At 42.2% G+C, this 15,778-nt stretch overlaps 7 protein-coding genes across 7 annotated transcripts; 2 read left to right on the top strand and 5 right to left on the bottom strand.

The window, feature by feature from the left end:
- The first annotated feature begins 236 nt into the window (after window positions 1-236).
- BDB00DRAFT_809176 (uncharacterized protein) lies at window positions 237-2,025 on the top strand. The gene is made up of 5 exons (XM_053122466.1): window positions 237-511; window positions 581-730; window positions 846-1,231; window positions 1,359-1,701; window positions 1,799-2,025. The coding sequence occupies exons 1-5, from the start codon at window positions 304-306 to the stop codon at window positions 1,852-1,854; spliced, it is 1,143 nt and encodes a 380-aa protein (XP_052982783.1). The 5' UTR covers window positions 237-303; the 3' UTR covers window positions 1,855-2,025.
- A 954-nt stretch (window positions 2,026-2,979) lies between these two features.
- On the top strand, window positions 2,980-3,533 carry BDB00DRAFT_869449 (uncharacterized protein; the record flags this gene model as incomplete). Its single annotated transcript, XM_053126608.1, has 3 exons — window positions 2,980-3,175; window positions 3,258-3,378; window positions 3,467-3,533. 3 exons carry the CDS (start codon window positions 2,980-2,982, stop codon window positions 3,531-3,533), a joined length of 384 nt encoding a protein of 127 aa, XP_052982782.1.
- A 1,306-nt stretch (window positions 3,534-4,839) lies between these two features.
- On the bottom strand, window positions 4,840-6,867 carry BDB00DRAFT_122383 (P-loop containing nucleoside triphosphate hydrolase protein). The gene is made up of 4 exons (XM_053116149.1): window positions 6,251-6,867; window positions 5,966-6,164; window positions 5,262-5,861; window positions 4,840-5,134 (listed from the first exon to the last, which is right to left on the bottom strand). Exons 1-4 carry the CDS (start codon window positions 6,693-6,695, stop codon window positions 5,053-5,055), a joined length of 1,326 nt encoding a protein of 441 aa, XP_052982781.1. The 5' UTR covers window positions 6,696-6,867; the 3' UTR covers window positions 4,840-5,052.
- On the bottom strand, window positions 6,590-7,999 carry BDB00DRAFT_122409 (uncharacterized protein). Its single transcript, XM_053116150.1, has 7 exons — window positions 7,878-7,999; window positions 7,695-7,794; window positions 7,500-7,601; window positions 7,295-7,389; window positions 7,065-7,197; window positions 6,835-6,970; window positions 6,590-6,637 (listed from the first exon to the last, which is right to left on the bottom strand). The coding sequence occupies exons 1-6, from the start codon at window positions 7,912-7,914 to the stop codon at window positions 6,937-6,939; spliced, it is 501 nt and encodes a 166-aa protein (XP_052982780.1). The 5' UTR covers window positions 7,915-7,999; the 3' UTR covers window positions 6,590-6,637; window positions 6,835-6,936.
- An 8-nt stretch (window positions 8,000-8,007) lies between these two features.
- Window positions 8,008-8,841, bottom strand: BDB00DRAFT_809164 (uncharacterized protein). Its single transcript, XM_053122465.1, has 2 exons — window positions 8,672-8,841; window positions 8,008-8,565 (listed from the first exon to the last, which is right to left on the bottom strand). The coding sequence occupies exons 1-2, from the start codon at window positions 8,805-8,807 to the stop codon at window positions 8,309-8,311; spliced, it is 393 nt and encodes a 130-aa protein (XP_052982779.1). The 5' UTR covers window positions 8,808-8,841; the 3' UTR covers window positions 8,008-8,308.
- On the bottom strand, window positions 8,842-11,190 carry BDB00DRAFT_971612 (Ribophorin I). The gene is made up of 7 exons (XM_053129860.1): window positions 10,746-11,190; window positions 10,462-10,665; window positions 10,136-10,378; window positions 9,688-10,065; window positions 9,424-9,562; window positions 9,228-9,353; window positions 8,842-9,146 (listed from the first exon to the last, which is right to left on the bottom strand). Exons 1-7 carry the CDS (start codon window positions 11,099-11,101, stop codon window positions 9,123-9,125), a joined length of 1,470 nt encoding a protein of 489 aa, XP_052982778.1. The 5' UTR covers window positions 11,102-11,190; the 3' UTR covers window positions 8,842-9,122.
- Window positions 11,191-14,374: 3,184 nt separating this feature from the next.
- Window positions 14,375-15,638, bottom strand: BDB00DRAFT_785592 (uncharacterized protein; the record flags this gene model as incomplete). Its single annotated transcript, XM_053120546.1, has 4 exons — window positions 14,375-14,864; window positions 14,931-15,073; window positions 15,152-15,301; window positions 15,570-15,638. The coding sequence occupies 4 exons, from the start codon at window positions 15,636-15,638 to the stop codon at window positions 14,375-14,377; spliced, it is 852 nt and encodes a 283-aa protein (XP_052982777.1).
- Between the last annotated feature and the right edge of the window lie 140 nt (window positions 15,639-15,778).

The raw sequence follows: 15,778 nt of genomic DNA, 5'->3' as shown, positions 1-15,778 counted from the left end.
GCGTTTTGTATATCTACTACCTACTGTCAGGAGCATTAGCCACATTCTGATACATTGTAAAGCACTCAACATGCTGTACTGAGCATCCAATAACATAAATATGTACATGCGAAGAAAAGAACAGAAAAAAAAGGGTGCATTATTAAGCTATACAGCATTCCGAAACCAAAATGAGCAGCTGCTCGTGAAAATCCGTCCAATAAGTGTGAGACAAGTTCACTACTCTGCATATGGAGCGTGCCTTGACCGTGTTCCCCTTTGCCACTTTAAAAGAAAAATAAACCACTTCTTTTTTATTGAACAATGCGCCAAATTGCCATTTGGCTTTTGCTCCTCGTTATATTACTGGTTGTAGAAGCTGGCAAAGATTACTATAACATTCTCGATGTGCCACGCGACGCGCCAAAAAACCAGATCAAAAAGCATTACAAAAAGTTGTCGCGAGTATATCATCCAGACAAGAATCCCGGAAACAAGGATGCAGAGGCTAAATTCATGGAGCTGTCTTCAGGTATTGTCATATATGAAAGAGGCATATAATGTACATCGCAGTCCAGATTAGCTTATACGTCAAAATTAGCTTATGAGGTCTTGATGGACGATGAGAAACGAGGCATCTACGATCGGTACGGCGAAGAAGGCCTTGAACAACACAAGAATGGTGGTGGTGGTGGCGGTTTTCATAATCCATTTGATATGTTTGCTCAATTCTTTGGTGGCGGTGGATTCGGTAGGAAAAATTCTACTCTACATATCTTTCTATGTCTTTCACTTTTGGATTACTTACCTAATTCATTTATGAAAATGACACATGACATACTTGTGACATATGAAATTATGATTAGGCGGAGGACGAGCTCAGGCACAAGAGCGAAGAGGACCAGATTTGCAGGTTGAACTGGAGGTATCTTTGGAGGATCTTTACAATGGCGCAACGATCGAAGTAGATATTTCCAAACAAACAGTATGCGATCATTGTCATGGTAGCGGCGCTCGTCGATCCGAGGATATTCAAACATGTCCTGCCTGTCAGGGACGGGGAGTGACCGTCACCCGAGTACAGCTGGGTCCTGGTATGGTACAACAATTCCAGCAGACATGTCATCAATGCGGTGGTAAGGGCAAAACGATCCGCGCTGTCTGCCCTGCTTGTAGCGGTCGTAAAGTACTGCGAGGCAACGAACAATACACGTTAACGATAGAAAAAGGCATGCGGGATGGTCAGACGACTGTAAGTGGTTTTTGTATATGTAATGTACACGTGGCGATATAAGAGCATCCACCGGATCGCAACCAGGATGTAGTGTGTTTTTCTAATCAAAACAACGACACCGGCAATTTATGTATCATAAACGTAGGTGTTGGAACAAGAGGCCGATGAATATCCAGATGCTATCCCAGGCGACGTCATCTTCACTATTTCGACAGTGCCACATCCAACTTTTGATCGACAGGGCAACAATTTATACACTACGCAACAAATAACGCTTATCGAGGCTCTTGTTGGATTTGAAAAGACGTTAAAGCAATTGGATGAGTCGGTGATCACGTTGAAGCGGGAAGGAATAACACAATATGGATTCGTGCAGACGGTCAAGGGTGCTGGAATGCCGCATTTCGACAACCCGAAACAGCATGGAGATCTCTTCGTAGAATACAAGGTTGTATTCCCGACTAGCATTGACAAGCAAACAGTAGAACGTAAGTGTGCATAGTCAAACCTGGAGGAGAGAGGTAGTGGAAAGATGAATTTAGCCTTCGGCCGCAGTTATTAACTTTCTATCCAAACAATACTTAGTACTGAAACAAGGTGCGCATTTTCCAGCTACCGGAGTGGTTCATGAAGAGTTGTAGATTGTGATGATTACATAGACATTTTTTACTTTTCGTTATTACATATACTCCTTTTTTTCATTGTTAGTCTTTGAGGGACAGCAATTGCATTCTGTACAATGACCTGAATAAAATAAAAAAAACCAAACGAAAACTCGGGCTGGCTGGATGGTTGCATACAAGGGGTGTTCATCTCCATGCTATGTGGCGGCTATAGCGTAATGATGTTTATGTCGGGATCGGTCACATTACTCTCTAGGCTTTTTTTGCATGACACGTGTGAGCTACTGCTGCTGTTGATGAATGCAAGAGGGCGGACAGAAAAAAGTGCCATTTGTGTATTAGGAAACTGATTTGTTTGGAAACTGAAATGGATATTGCCACCCTAGTGAATTTCCAACCTGAATAGCAATATTTTTATCACTTTTTTTCTGGATATGATATCGCACATGTCTCATAATATAAACACACTCAAATTAGATCAAACAGAAATGGTCCCTTTCCTGGAAAAAAAATGGCAGAAGGCAGTTCAGAGGTGGGTTGAAACTAGTGGCGTCGTCGTGTGGACGTGGTTGTCGGGAGCAATCCCGTCAGTCAGCAGTGTGCTTACACGCAGCAGCACAAATGTCATAGGAGCAACTGTTGCTTTTTCAATGTAACAATCAAGGTAACAACCTAAGTTCACACGTCTTTATTTACATACATGCTATCAGCAAGTGAAGACAGCGTCAGTTATTGGGCTTCATCATGTGGGTATCTCTTATATCTGAGCAATACTCTTATTGTACAAAAGCAGCCCTTGCTAGTGTAAGACGGGTGCCACTCGCATCATTGTCATCGTCACCAACCACGAGCCATAGTTACACACTCATCATCATGACAAATACTTAAAAGTCATTTACCTTTTTGAAAAAGCAGAGAGCACTTTTCCTCTTTGCGCGCGCGTGTGGTGCGTGCTTCAACTGCTATAAGGCTTAGTGTTAGATTGTAACAAGCTTCTAACCCCTCTCTAGTGATCGTCTGTTTTCTTTTTCCTCTTTTTACTTCTCTTATCGTCCCCGCTGTACTGCACTACTACATAAACGCATACACACTCAAACTAAAAACACTCATACAATAGGAGAAAGAGCAAAAAACTTTATAAAAATGGCATTCTATCAACCGGCGAATGTGTTTTCTACACCAGCGCCTATGTCAATGCTTCCTCCTCCGGCCGCAGTACAGCCATATACACCCACTCCACCCATGGGCATATCGGCATTTGCTCCCTCTTCTGTTGATCCATTAATGATGCAACAACCTGGTGGTTTTCCGCCACCACCACCACTCCCCCCACCAGGAGGTACCATCGAAAATCAGTCAACGAAAAGGAAAATGTTTCTTCTTGCCATATTGTGCTTTGTTTCTTACCGTCATTTTATCAGGCACGCCAATGGACATGATGATGGCACCACAGCCGCCACCACTGTACCCTTTACAACCACCACATTTTGTACCAGGCTTTATAGGGCAGCAACTAAGCTGTTGGCGGGAATGTGTCGGCTGGTAAGCCCTTAATAACTTCAGCACATATTCAAGTATTGTCTGGAGACAAAAAAGACAGTTGTAGCTAACAATACACGTTGTTTTCTAGCCTAGCAATAGCACTATGTTGGTGCTTTCTGTGTGACGATTACGAGCCTGAACAGGTGTACCAATAGCATGATGCAAATAGCGTACTTTTCATTGTATTATTATTTTGTTTAAATATCATTAGGTGTAGATTTAGTAGATCATAAGGTTTCCATATGTAAAAAGATTGTATACATAAACACATTTCATCATATCACACTCACATTAGGACGGGTATATTATGGGTGATGAAGAAATGTGGAAATACCCCGTGATCTGCAGCCGGGTAAATTTATTTACAAAATATGCATGATAAACAGGAGATCGACGTGCAGGTAGGAAAATGCCCGATGAAACGGTAGTAACAAGCAGGATGCCGATGACATCTGACATCTTTGATGTATTTTAATAAGTACGAGCTTTTCGTGCTCCATAATGTTCTTCTGAAATTCACTCTTCCAGTATGTAGCATTGCATAAATCAAAAGTTGAAGAAGACAGGAGAACTATACATCAACACTGCCAGATACACACCATCGATCAGAATTAAAGATTCGTTACTTTAAAAATGTTATTGTATATATTTTCCACTACTGCTATTCTTTGTATCGTCACAACTACTGCAGCTAATGCTCAAAAAAAATTGTACTGCCGCCCAATATTCAAGCAGTGTTACATACATACATCGTTATTATTTGTCTGTGGTTGATATGATTTGCTCTTACACGAATGGTGTGTAGAAATCAGGTACAATTTGTAGCCGTTGTTACGTCGTTGAAAAAAAAGCGGGAGCCATCGGGAACGACCATCGTTGTGTTCTTCCGAGTAATATAAAGAGAGGAGGGGAGCGTGCGCTGCTGTTACACTACAAACAAGAGCAATCGCATATTGGCATTAAATATACTAGTAATTCGAGTGTGGTGGCACAAGAGGAAACTTTAAGGATCTAGCACATTTTTTGCCAAACACGCTTCGGTCACTTTGTAAAGCTCTGCCACGCAATGAACAGCAGCTTTAGCAACGAGTAAGGGTAGTACTGTCGCCGACAACAGATGGTTAGTCACGTTGCTCTATTGCATCTGAAAGCATTGAATACTCAGCTTACACTAGTGGAAGGCATTTAGCCAACAGAGTTGCATCCGGTGAAGAGCTCAGGCCAAGGTAGGCTGCGTCATTATCAAAAACGAGCAGTTGGCACTGAATACATAGCTATATAAATATACAGCTGCATATTGCAAAATAAATGACGATGACATTATGTTTTGGTTGCTATTTATGTCCAACCCATTTGTGGTCATCAGCATATGTTATTATTAATATAATGATGCAAGTAACTAAAAGATTTGGGTATGAAGCAAAGAAGATTATGCTATGTAGTAACAATTCAACAGGAAGTGAATTTTGGTAATCAATGAATATGCACAAGTCTCTTTAAATGTTTTACAGATTATCGTGCTGATTACATTTTTTATTAAAGCATAACAAAATTCTGCTTGTGAATAGCGATTGACAAAACAAAAGTATTATACATAAAAATAGTTTCCGTTTTCTGGCGATATACTCATCCTTGTCGTTGAGCCAAAATGGAAAGAGATAGTGAGAATAACCGTTAGAACCAGCTCGTCTTACTCTGGTGCTTGCTTTGATAACCACCGCCGGCACTAGAAGAAGCATAGAATGAAGGTCCATAGCTACATACATAAATATCATTTGTTATGGGTAGACAGGCAGCGAAAAGCATGTGCACATCAGTATTTTTAATGTAAAAGGTTAGGCAGTATTATAAAAGTAAGCAAAAGAACAGTCAGCAATGCATACTCGTGATATTCATGTCGATTACGACCTTGTTGATAATAGTCATTGTTGTTTTTATATCGCCTGTAATCTCGAGACGCGCCACCACTACGCACACCACCGCGATTGCCATGACGACCATAGTTATTTGCTTCTCGCAGCATGCTTTCCAGCCATTGTGGAACTTCTTGCTTGGCTTCTTTGAGCAATTCCACAAGTTCTCGCGCAATGTTCTTGTTTCCTCGGTTGAAAAAAGCTGTTGCCAGGCCGACATTGCCTACACGACCCGTACGGCCAATCCGATGCACGTAGTCGTCAATATCTGTTGGCAGATCGAACGAAATGACATGTGTCACGTTTGGAATGTCAAGGCCTCGAGCCGCTACTGCAGTTGCTACCATGATCGGTGCTCGCCCTGTTCGAAAAGCGTTCAATGCCATTTCTCGCTCTCGTTGAGTACGATCGCCATGGATAGATGTAGTTGGAAAGTTGCTTCGTAACAAATAATCAGATAACGTATCTGCCATACGTTTCGTTTCAACGAAGATCAGTGTCAATCCGCGTGTGGAATCAGCAGTCAAAATATCGAGCAAAACTGATCGCTTCTCGTCGTCTTCGACGTATCTTTTTTGTATTTTTTTTTAGTTATAATATATAACAAAACATAGCAATTAACAACTAATAACATTCAAAAATTAAGCAAATATCTCTATATCAATAACACCTACTCAATGCGCTGGGTAATGTTTTCAGATGTTGCGCCAACTCGGCCGACCGATAGGAATATATAGTCATTCAGAAAATCTCGAGCAAGCATTTGGATATCGCGTGGGAACGTAGCAGAGAACATTAGTGTCTGGCGGTTTCCAGCTTCAGGCATGTCTTCTCCCTGAACTATTCTTCTGATCTGTGGTTCAAAGCCCATGTCTAACATTTTGGATGAATACGGTACACATTAGTGGGTACGCGAGAGCATTCGACTACTACCTTCAAAAGGATAATCAAATACGAACCTAGCATCCGATCAGCTTCATCCAAAACTAAAAAACGAATGTTCGCTAATGAGACACGTCCGCGTTCGATAAGATCAACAAGTCGACCAGGTGTTGCCACTAGCACATCACAACCACGATCAATCTCCCTGAGTTGATGCCCGATATCTGTGCCTCCATACACCACGCATGGCCGTACATAAGATCGATAGGTGAACTTGCGAGCCTCCGAATATATTTGTGATGTCAGCTCACGCGTTGGTGCAAGAATCAATGCTTCTGGATATGCTTTTGAAGCGCGATATCCTCCACGGAAGCTAGCTTGTGGAGGTAATGGTGGTAGAGACGGCCCATTACTAAATAGGTCTGATAAAATTGGGAGCAAAAACCCGGCCGTTTTACCAGATCCTACAGTATCATAAACATCCAATAAAACATCATCCCGTACATGTACAGAATACATCATACCATTTAATCAAAAGCCAAAGTTTTCTACTCGTAGTAGATACACATACACGTATATTCACAAGCTCTTTTCATGCCGCCCCTTCCCAGCTAAATCACGACTTTTCCCCCTCTGTTTTCCACAGCTATTATGATAATACCTGTCTGTGCGCAAGCCATCAAGTCACGGTGTGCCATTACGATGGGTATCGAGTACTTTTGTACTGGCGTTGGCGATGTGTAGCGCGCGAGTTCCACGTTGGTCACGAGATGGCTGTCAAGTGGCGGACTAGTAAACTACCAGTCCAATGTTCGTTCCAAATTAGTGTGATCTCTCTCGTACACATATACTATAGAGTCACCAAATTCTGGGTATAAACCAGTAGTGTACCTTTTCAATAAAGTCAGGCACGTCGTCACCGGACGCTTCGACAGGAATATTATCATATTTGTTGAAATTGATGCCTGTGTGTGCTTGGTCCATATCATCTGGCAAGCCGAATAGCTCTCTCTCCAACCGGATACTGCGTTGGCCAATATGATGTGTGTTATTTCTCCAATGTCCTCTTCCTTCTTCATATCGTCCACCACCACCCGCCCCTCTTCGTTTGTAGTATCCACCATATGACCCACGATCATCGAATGGTGATGCAGAGCGAAAATAGCTGTTGCTACGGCCCGAGCCACCAAAATCTGAGGACCCGTGCTCCTTCCACCTATACCATATACGCACATAGATATACAGTAGCAAATAAGTGAGTGCTATACGAAAAAAGGAAAATAAATCTGGTCATTTTTTCTCTGTTTCTCTCTGATATACTAGAACCTTGGTCTATAGGGTGGCTGTTGCTGTTGCTGGTCAAAATCATTATAGTTGCTTCTTCTTGTGGAGTTCCAGCCGTCGTTGTTCGTCGCAAACCCACCATCACTGTTTCTTGACGGTGTTGAGTTGGGTACTGCTAGACCACCAGCAGAGGTTGCTGTGGCTGCCGCCGTTGCACGCTGGTGTGGTGGAACATACCGTGCACTAGGCCGGAACTCTCTTGCTGTGTCTCGCCTATTGCTGCTGCTACTGTTGTTATTGCTGCTGTTGCCGCTTCTTTCTGCAAAGCTCATCCTGCCTAACATAAGTAGGGGTGACATATGTTTTTATGTATGTGAGTCTAACGATAGCGTTCCACCTCTTCACTCGCATATAACAAACTTTGGTAAGTTTTTGAATCGTTTCCGTCATTGCTCATTTCAAAGTGTAGTCAACTGTCACTATACAGGCTCGCGAGAAAGAGAAAATATAGAGGAGGGAAAGGAAAGAAAGACTACTGTGTCTCACGACTGGCATAATGGGAAAAAAAGACTTCTACTGCTGGTCTAGCTTATTCACTTGGTCATTTGACTCAGTAGTTCCATATGCATGAAATTTCTACGATGATAATCCGGACATCGGGCAAGTGTATGGCACCATGCTTTAAATAGTGCTTTCAAACATACACACACTCCAACATTCCAAGATGCGCCTATCGCCAATTAACTCGATTAAATGAGTAATAATATGGTAGTATAGTGATAGATTGGTTGTATTGCATTATATGTACATAGTGGTTGTTTACATGTCTTTGTACTTCATAAGAAAACAGGTTATTTTGGCATCCCATTTTCGGTACTTGCGATGAGTTGTGCCAGTTTTTCTCGTGATCCACTTATCGAGCTTAATGCCTCGTCGGCTCGTTCCAACAGGTCCGGAATATGTTTCGTTTCCGCCAGAAATGCGCGTATGCAACTGAGAGCCTTTTCCATATGTTCCTTTGATTCGACATTCGCACTGTTGTTTTTAAATATGGTCTTAAGCTCTTCCAGTTCAACTTTTTGGGATAACGGGGCAGCTGTCCATGACTCTAAGACGTTTGGAAAAAGAGAAGTGGAGAGTTTTACTTATTATTCTTTTCTGCCATTACCATGGATAAGTCACTCAGTGAAAATGCAAAAAGGTAAAATCGTTACCACGAATGTCGGGTGAGAGTTGAATGTTTTGTGAATTAATAAAGTCGTCTACATCAGGAAAGCTACTTTGTGTATCGTCATCTCGAATGCTTTTTGCAAGATCGCCGAAACCGAGTGCTGCATCATTTGCTGTCATGATATAAAGTATGAAGGAAAAAGAAAGAGTGCATGGCTCTTGCAGAATATCCGATCATTTGCCACAATGTATTTGAATGCCGCGATATCTCTGCCACTTTCTATTCATTATATAAGAAATTTGAGGGTACTGATTCATGGGAACATACAGTACACTAGTGGGAGATTTGTAAGATATAGATTGCATTTCTTCATTCTCTGTGCCTGTTTGCGATATATTTTTTCTTCAAAAGCAATTGTAAATATGGTACATTTTGGAGTGGAAAAGAAAAGGTTGGGCCATCAAACTACTATTTAGGTTGAACTGCCTTCGTTATTATTCTAACTTTTTGGAAGCGTCCTATATGCAATAAGCAACGAAAATCAGTACTCAACATTATTTGCTATGTTTTTCTCGTGGAGATATGGATGATATACATACCGATTTAGGTCCAATGGTAAAGCTCATCTTTGAAAAGATCATGCTTGTCAAAAACAGGACAAAAACAGCAGCCGTTGCAACCAAAGGTTTTTGGAATAAGCGCACAGTTGAATATTGGTATGTGATCTATATTGTTCCACTATATCAGCAACAGAGAAGATATAACGATGTTCAGCTCACATGGTAAAGTACAAACCTGGATGGGCTGCTCGTGTTCGCGAACGACATTGTGCTTTTCAAGAATGACAAGGTATCGGCCCGTTGAATCGAAGTTAGTGTAGTAAGTCTTGTGCTCAATCGAGTCGACATTAAAGGGTGTATGAACTTGAACATTACTGAACAAATTCAAAGAGTTTGTATTAGCACATATACACTTTCATCTTCATTGCTCATTCTCTCGATTTCCATAATAATTTGCTATCCATAACTATTTCAAAATGCAGAAAAAGTAACACTTTACGTTGCGCCTTCAGGTAATACAATGCGAACAACAGCCTTGTCAATGGACATGTCATAGACGTTATCAACGAAATTGACATTGAGGATATATTCATCCTTTTCCTGTGAATAGCGATCAAAGTTGGCGAGATCTACGTTGTATCCATGGAACCAGGTGTAGTTCCAGCCACCAAACAAGGGATATCGTGGCGTGATTTGCAGGACTGAAGACTCGATTTCGTTACGGAAGTGAGAGGTCGACACATTACCAATATCATCACGATAATAAACGTCGCGTGCTTGAGCAGGGAGACGGAAGGTCAGGTCTTTCAAAACATTGGTTTGACCATGGACCATTCGAGTAAGTTGATAGGTAGCACGGCTGAACTGAGCATCAAGCCTACAGAAAAATTTAAGTTTACTTGGCATAAACATGTAATTACAAGAAGAGATTCCCTAAAAACACTTACTCTGCTCCAGAATGATGCAGCTTGTAATTCTCTTCAACAGCCAAATTTCCTCCCCAGTGAGAGACTTGTAAATCACGTACAAGCTCAGTAACGGTCAAAAGAGGTTTGGTGTACTCATAATGAACGCGCAAGCGATCGTAGGTTTCGGGCATTACCGAGTGGAAAGGACCGTATACAATCTTGTTTCCGTTATGCTGAACGTGGTCGCCGCCTGTGTACGACTGTACCACTTGGGTGGGCAATCTACATGATCATCGTTTAAGGCTCGGTGTTCTTTCCCTTTCCACTTCATCTTTTTGACACTCTCGAACTGAAATAGAACATACTGTAAAGTGGTCTTGATTTCATCGCTGAAGTAAGGCGAGTACAGGTAAATATTGTCTTTGTAAACGACGAATTGACGAGCGACTTGTGGAATTTTAGCAGGCAAGGGAGTCAAAGCGTGGCTATACGCGATCTTGACGCCAAAGCGAACCTCAGCGTCTGGCTTAACAGGATCATCAAACGTAATCTTGTACAATTGCACTTCTCTATAGAAACGTGGATGAGTATTAAATCGCAATGCTGAAGCGACAAGCCAAACTCATCATAACATGTGTGTAGTACGTACTTTTCCGAGTCGAAGCCGGCTTGTTCAATGGTCAAGGCTGTCTTTGGCTCCTGACGCAAGAATGCCGTGATGCTAGCTACATGTTCTTCAGTCTGCCGAGGAACAGTGAAAATATATTCGCTTTTAGGTGTAGTATCAATGTTCTTGGCGCGAATGCCAATATCTTCTTGAACAACATTGGCACGAAGGTCGACGACACGAATAACTCGCGTGTTCCTGAATTCAGGTGCGATCGGAATCGCGGTTTTGGAAATTGTCTCGGTTTCTCTTGCACCAGTACCCCAAGCTACACTAACGCAGCTGATAATGATGGTGAGCAATGCGCATAAAGAGTTGATGCGCATTGACGTTTTCATGGTACGTGTGTGGTGCCACTCTTGTAATAAGTAAAGAAGAGAGCTTCAATGCAAAAATTGAGCTAATGTGGAAATATCGAAAAGCCGCCAATGAAAAATCACCAAGTCTAGAAGGGAGCGCTTGTGGAGCATGCCGAGCGGAACAAGAAATGCCATACACTGCTGTTAACTGAACGTAACACCCAGTGAATATTTTACTGCTTAGTTTACCGTCAAAACAATAGTAAATCTGCATAATATGCTGTCCATAAAGAGGGTATGGGGATCTGTACGAAAGTTATGTGAAGGATCCTCAATGTATTTTTCATATATAGGCAGAGCTCTGTTACATCAAGTGATATACCAGCTTAGCGTTTTGGATAAAAGACTCAAGAGTTATCAGATGAAGTTATAAGTGCGATATACGCGTTTTATTTTTTATTAAGGTATAAAAGGTGTCAGACATTTGCCACATATGATATCAATCTTTTGACATAAACTTTTCTTGTTTAGCTGTCGTTAATTGTCATTTGCCTTGAGAGTTTTCCAATATTAAAAGAATCCTCTCAAACAGCTATCTTTCCAACCCAAAATCATATGCTCTCATACAAAAACACGTATCACCACATCATTCTGATTAGAAGTCTTACTTGGCTTGACCTTTTTAAAGAGATAAAGTTACAGTATGCGGAAGAGCCTGAACAGAAAAGCGAAATTTAGGATAATCTTCGAAATTCATCGGACGCCGGCTAATGGAAAGGCGAACACTCAAATACTCTGACATAGTAATCATCGCAATCGGTTTTTGAAGAGTGCTAAAAACAAAATTCAATGTATTCGACAAGATGTTTACTTAACTATATCATGACTCATGTAATATTCGCTCACATTGATTTTATATCAGTAAACGCCGTTAAAATAATTATCACGGACCCTTTAAATATAATCATATTATAGAAACTGTTATACTTGCCATTTTTGCATGAACAAGATCGAATATTGTTTTGTTATTATTTTTATTTGCAACTAATAGCCGTCGTAGTCAGCATTGCTGCTATCGCTCTCGCTCTCCAGCTCCGAGTCGTTCGTGTCACTTTCTTCCTCGTCTTCCTCTTTATCATCATCCGTCAGTGCGTCGGAGCACGGCGACACGGCATCATCTTCATGGCGAACCCAATTCACCCTGCCAGATCACTTCGCACCACGTAAAATTGGAACGTTGGTTCCTAAAGCGAGCTTGTTTACTTTGTTGATTGCTGATTTGCAATCGTAAAACAAGGCTTGTTGTTCTGTTGCGGGCAACGCCACATAATCTCTGACAGCTGCACTCTCGAGTTTCAAGTCGTTGAGAGACATGTAGCTGCCTTGTCCAACGTCGATTTTAACTCGTGCTGCGTTGAAAAGGACAACAAAGAAACCAAACTTCCAAGCGCTCTTCTAAAGCTGGTCGAACTTATTGACCGCATGTTCTGGTTGGCGGCTAATCGTTTGATGGATGACCTTGATTGCCTTTCGGACTTGCACTTCAACGGCCTTACCATCCATTTTGAAGGCGTTTCGCCACTCCTTCGCCTTCTTAACCCAGTGGTTATGCTTCTTCCTGTTGTTTCTGTCGTCTTTTATTGGCATAGTAGTTGTCTCTTGCACGCATACGACGTTCTTCTTTTTCCTCCTCTTTTTCTTCCTCTGATTTTTCAGACTTGCGGCCCACCGTTAAACACAAGCAACAACTTTAAGTATGGTAGGAAGGGAATGTGAGGATGAGCTGGAGAGAAGTTGAGTGTCTGTTGGAGATGCTGATGTCATGACGTGTCAAAAGTAGCTGCATATTTAGAACAGCCTGCTCATGATCTTTCTTCTTTTCTTTCTACTTCAGGTTCCGCTTTATGCATCGTGTCCGGCGGGCAAGTAACAGATAGTAAGGATAAGCAAAAGGGGACTTGAACATTGGTAGGTGGGTAGGATGGCCTGGGTGCTTGGGATGACGTGCCAAGGGTGTGCAGTGTGCGCAGCAGCGTGACGGGAAAGGGTTCCTGACCATGACGTGTGCATTATGGCAGTCTCTTCTTTCTCTCCTCCTCTTTCTTCTCTTATTCTTCAGAATTGGTCGTGCCCTTCTTGCTTTTCCTCTCTCTAACTCAGGGCTCTCTTCCTCCAACTCAAGGATGTCATGATAGTAAGTATAGCTGGAAAGGATTTTGTGCTTGTGTTTGTCTTTGCGTGTTTGAAGAACCAGGAAGATGTCTGCCGTGACATGTCAAAAAGTGTATGCAGCTGCTCATAGATGTTTTCTTTTTTCTAATAGAGGATGGCTCTGCGGTGATGTGTTTGGACTTGGTATGGCTTAGACCCCATCTCTCCCTGTCTATAACTTTGCTGTAAAACGACAAAACAAATGTAAGTATAGCTGGATCCAGCTTGGGATGGAGGAGGATGATAGTGACGTGTCAAAAAATAAAGATAGCACAGTGTGTGCAACCCTCTATTGATCTTTTCTTTTTCCAGCTAGAAGAAGTGTTTCTGTCTTGGCTGCGATTCTCTGCTCTGCTCTGGCCGTGTGTTCGGTTCTCCTGTGTCTCATCGTAGAAGTATGGGTAAGTATAGCACGATAGAATTTTGTGTGTGTGTGTGGTTTAACAGTTTCCCATTAACTATTCGTCTCTTTTATTTCTTGGAATGGCGATAGTGCACAGACACATCCACGCTAGTCAAGATTGATGCTCTACTGCCATCTCGCTCCTAGAATCCAACCTGTCAAGTAGTCCATCGGCTGTGGTCAAGATCTATCCATTCATCTGGACGGTGGCGTGTGCGTTTTGCTTTGACTTGGACCTGAGGAAGTCTTTAAAAGCCTCATATTCTTATTGCTTCTTTGTATAATTTATCCCCCTACTCTCCCCTCCCCCTTTGCTTTTCTCTCGCAGTTCCTAGTAGCCTCTGTCTCGACCCATCTTCGGATGTTGCATCGTTTCACGCGAACGGCTGTTTTTTTTTGCTCAGGCTGCCTCCGGGCGTAAGTCCTGCTTCATTTTTAATCTCCCAGAGCCCACGGGTAAAAAGTGCGGCCGAGGTCCCCCATGAGTTTGGGGAATGCTTTGCGTAAGTATTTACTTTCTCTCTCTCACTCTCCGTGCGTAGGTGGAATTATATGAAAAGAGCGCAGGTTCCTTTTTTAGATTTTTCAGCTACCCTTTAAAAATTAGATATCTGACCAGTCAATTCCCTATTTCCATAATAAAAGTTGTTGGGAAATGATAGTGAGCGATGATATTATAAAAGAGGTTGTTATAGTGATTATCCATACATTAAGATCATTAACTTCGACTTCTGTTTCTCTAGCAGCGATGAATCAGCTAAGCTATACAATATGGTACCAATATTGGCTGTTCTTTGCTGAGTGTAAAAGTCAAGAGCAATAGTCAAGGTGAGTCTTCTGTTGAGAGACGACATGTAGCGTGTCATGGCAACAAATCCGTTGAGGAAAGACCAGAGCCGTTCAAGATGCTCACCATCCTGTATTCCCCACCCTTCCTTCAAGCGAGGACGGTAGTGGATCTGGTACCGTGGGGCATGTCCGGTGATGTGGAAAATACCGACAGCAATAGGGACATCCTTTATACAATCCAACGATTCCTGATAACGAGACATGAATATCTCAGCATTTGATCTAATACTAAAGTGATTTATTCGAATTTTGCAGCCGACGTCGTACATGATGCGAATGTTCGATCCGTATAATGGCATCTCAGTTACTTTTTTCAAGCAACTGAGGACGTAGGTGAATCTGACAATTAATAGATTAGAGAGCTGCACTCTGAATAATGTCGCCATAACATTAAGATTGACTTACTGTTCACCAGGCGTTGTAATGTCTGTAATGGCCAGAGGAAGGCCATGGCCACAAGTGCATGCAAATGCACCATTTTGATCTAGATGATCGGTACGCCCGCGTCCCTTTTCGAGAGCTTGCCACGTGCTACAGCCATCAGTTGCCTAAACACAGATAACAATACACTTTAAGCTGGAACTGAAAGAATGATGCTTCTTGTCATCTGATAAGTAAAAACTTACTGCGTTACGATTTTGGACGACTTGGTTATCTTTGACCCAATACCAATCCACTTCTTCTTCATCAGTAAATGCGACGTCTTTTGGGTCCTTCGTTTTCGCAAAGCGTCGTAGTTGCATGTTGCCGTCTGCAGCGACAATTTTGGGACCAGACTAGTAGAATGTATATGATTGCCAGCTCAATATATTGACACGACAGTACTACAGCTTCAACACAATACAAATTTACCATATACATGCATGCCGGACATGCTCTTTGTAGGTCAGATCCGTCTCTAAGGTCCTTTTCTAAGCTGAGCATTAGTCTCCCATACATTGGGAGTGCTTCACTAAGTCGCTGCTTAAAAGTGGCAGGTATCGGTAGCTTGATGGAAAACAGAATAAGTTTAAGTTGATTAATGTATCTTTCGTCTAAATATACCTTGTAGCGATACTCTGCGCGGGCCCAGTTGGCAATCGCATGAGCAGAAGCGCGACAAAGATAGTGCATGTTGTGCATACTACGCATTTGCTCGACATGTATGGCGTGATTCGGCTCAGATGGTGTCAGAGGGAAGGGGTAGCGACGCATCAAAACCACGGGCAATGAGTGGTCTAGGCACTCGCTGCAGTATTGGATTCTGGCAACTC

Source organism: Zychaea mexicana (genome assembly GCF_025766255.1).
Source record: "Zychaea mexicana strain RSA 1403 chromosome Unknown BDB00scaffold_14, whole genome shotgun sequence".
NCBI lineage: Eukaryota > Fungi > Mucoromycota > Mucoromycetes > Mucorales > Lichtheimiaceae > Zychaea > Zychaea mexicana.
The sequence above is the reverse complement of the archived record's forward strand: the minus strand, read 5'-3'. Positions and strand labels throughout refer to the sequence as shown.